The sequence below is a fragment of the Hylobates moloch genome, unplaced genomic scaffold, assembly GCF_009828535.3.
Source record: "Hylobates moloch isolate HMO894 unplaced genomic scaffold, HMol_V3 SCAFFOLD_10363, whole genome shotgun sequence".
NCBI lineage: Eukaryota > Metazoa > Chordata > Mammalia > Primates > Hylobatidae > Hylobates > Hylobates moloch.
Genome location: NW_026662638.1, coordinates 1 through 2,335, shown reverse-complemented (window position 1 = coordinate 2,335; position 2,335 = coordinate 1). Strand labels below are relative to the sequence as shown.

General features: G+C 47.4%; 1 protein-coding gene across 1 annotated transcript; it reads left to right on the top strand.

Annotated features, from left to right (window-relative positions):
* Nucleotides 1-1,654: 1,654 nt before the first annotated feature.
* On the top strand, nt 1,655-2,205 carry LOC116465803 (BOS complex subunit NOMO1-like). Its single transcript, XM_032148751.2, has 2 exons — nt 1,655-1,810; nt 1,994-2,205. Exons 1-2 carry the CDS (start codon nt 1,720-1,722, stop codon nt 2,146-2,148), a joined length of 246 nt encoding a protein of 81 aa, XP_032004642.1. The 5' UTR covers nt 1,655-1,719; the 3' UTR covers nt 2,149-2,205.
* Nucleotides 2,206-2,335: the final 130 nt, after the last annotated feature.

Genomic DNA, 2,335 nt, shown 5'->3' with positions numbered 1-2,335 from the left:
TTAGGTCATATGCACAGTGGGGTGCAGACTCTGCATTTTAAGATTCAATGGAGTGTTTGACTGTTCTGCTGTACACTAGAGGGGAAAGAGGAGGGTAAGAAGATGAAGCCTTTACTTTGCTTCTTGTAGCTTGCAGAGAAGGATGGGGGCAGGTGAGCAGAGACAGCTATTCCCAGATTACAGCCAAATACATATTTTGAAAATGATGAATGGAATTTCAGGGAATGGGGTCCTATAAGTTCCCTGAGGTCAGGAACCGTGAGTGTCTTATTCTTTACTGTTTTCCTAACATGTGATTTAGTGCCTGGCACATAGTAGGTGCCCAGCAAAAATATTTGTTGAGTACATATGTGAATTAATAAGTAGGTAATGCATGGAATGAAACATGTCTTTTTGGAAAGATCAAGAAGGACTACCTGTCATGTGAGACCATCACTAAGAAACCATTTGCTGAAAAAAATAAAAAAATAAAAAAGAAGGGCTACCTGCATAAAAAGGAAGTCATTTAATTATTTAAAGCTTCATCTCAAATGCTGTTGCACACGTGCGTGCACACATTCATTCAGGAGTCCGTTATTGAGTGCCTGCTGTGCACTGGGTGACTGAGACAGAAAAGGTCCCTGTCTTCATGAGGTAACATGCTAGTGGGAGGGAGACAACTAAGAAATCGAGCAAGGACATTTCAGATACTGGTAAGTTTGATGAAGATATTAAAATAGGTTAGCAGTGGTGACCTTGGGGATACAAAGATCAGGGCTGGAACTCAGTAACTGCAGAGAAAGCACAGGTGTGCTGCTCACAGGCGAGTGGGGCACAGACACACAGAGCATGGGACCACGTGGGAGTCAGTGATGGGAGTGGAGGAGGGTGGTCTAGGTGGATTTCTTTTTTTTTTTTTTTTTTGAGACAGAGTCTTGCTGTGTCGCACAGGCTGGCACGATCTTGGCTCACTGCAACTTCTGCATCCCGAGTTCAAGCGATCGCATCCTGAGTTCAAGTGATCCTCCTGCCTCAGCCTCCCGAGTAGCTGGGATTACAGGCGCCTGCCACCACACCTGGCTAATTTTTGTATTTTTAGTGGAGACAGGGCTTCACCATGTTGGCCAGGCAGGTCTTGAATTCCTGACCTCAAGTGATCCACCTGCCTTGGCCTCCCAAAGTGCTGGGATTACAGGCGTGAACCACTGCGCCCGGCCTAGGTGAATTTCATAAGGACCTGTGTTCAGGCCGTGGTGGAAAGACAGGAGGGGGCACGTGAGAACTTGCAGAGGTGGAATCCACAGGACTGATCTATGCTGGAGGAGCGGGAGGGGGCGTCCAAAGTGATGCTGGGGTGTGCATGGGAGACTGGAGGAAGACGTGGTTCACCAAAATGGGGGCATCTGGATGGGAGGAGATGGCACAGGGGTAAGGGTGGGGGGCTTTTAGAAGCTTGAGTCAGAGACCTTTTAACTAGGGAAGTAAGTCTCTAGACCTTTTCTGTTCTGTTGTTTGACACTCAGTAGTGTGTTGGGAACACAACAGAGAAGACAGATATGGGTAAGGTGAGAGGGAGCCCAGCTGGCACACAGGACCGGGGCACTGAGTGTTGCGAGGTGAGCGGCAGGAGCAGAGATGGTAGGTGACGGCTGGCGCAGCAGAAGGAGGCTTTGTGACTCTGGCACAGGAGCACCTTTGAGCACCTTCTTCTTCTTTGTTTTCTAGCCCGTGTTCCACGTCATGGGATTCTCCGTCATCGGGAGGGTCTTGAACGGACCCGAAGGAGATGGTGTTCCAGAAGCAGTAGTCACTTTGAATAACCAAATCAAAGGTGGGCTGACACAGCAGCCACGGGCTGATGGCCAGTGCTCTTTTTGGATCACAGAGAGAAATAGAGAGGAACTGATGACTATATGAAAACATGGCAGCTTTTGGTCTCAAGTATTCTGGTGTACATGTAAGGATGCATTGTTGTTTTTGGCTTATCTTCTGTTCGTGTGTTTTTGTTTTACAGTGAAAACAAAAGCTGATGGCTCATTCCGCCTTGAGAACGTAACCACAGGGACATACACCATCCATGCTCAGAAAGAGCACCTCTACTTTGAAACGGTCACCATCAAAATTGCACTGAACACACCTCAGCTGGCTGACATTATTGCAACAGGGTAAGCTTATGGTGTGGATTTGGAAGCACCAGTGTTTATGCTGGCAGCCAGTGTAGAACAAAATGACCTGTGATCTGTGTGTCTTTCCTGAGCCTAAGAACTTAAGAAAGATTAGTACTTTTTTTTTTTTTTTTGAGAGACAGAGTCTTGCCCTGTTGCCCAGGCTGTAGTGCAGTGGTGCCATCTCGACT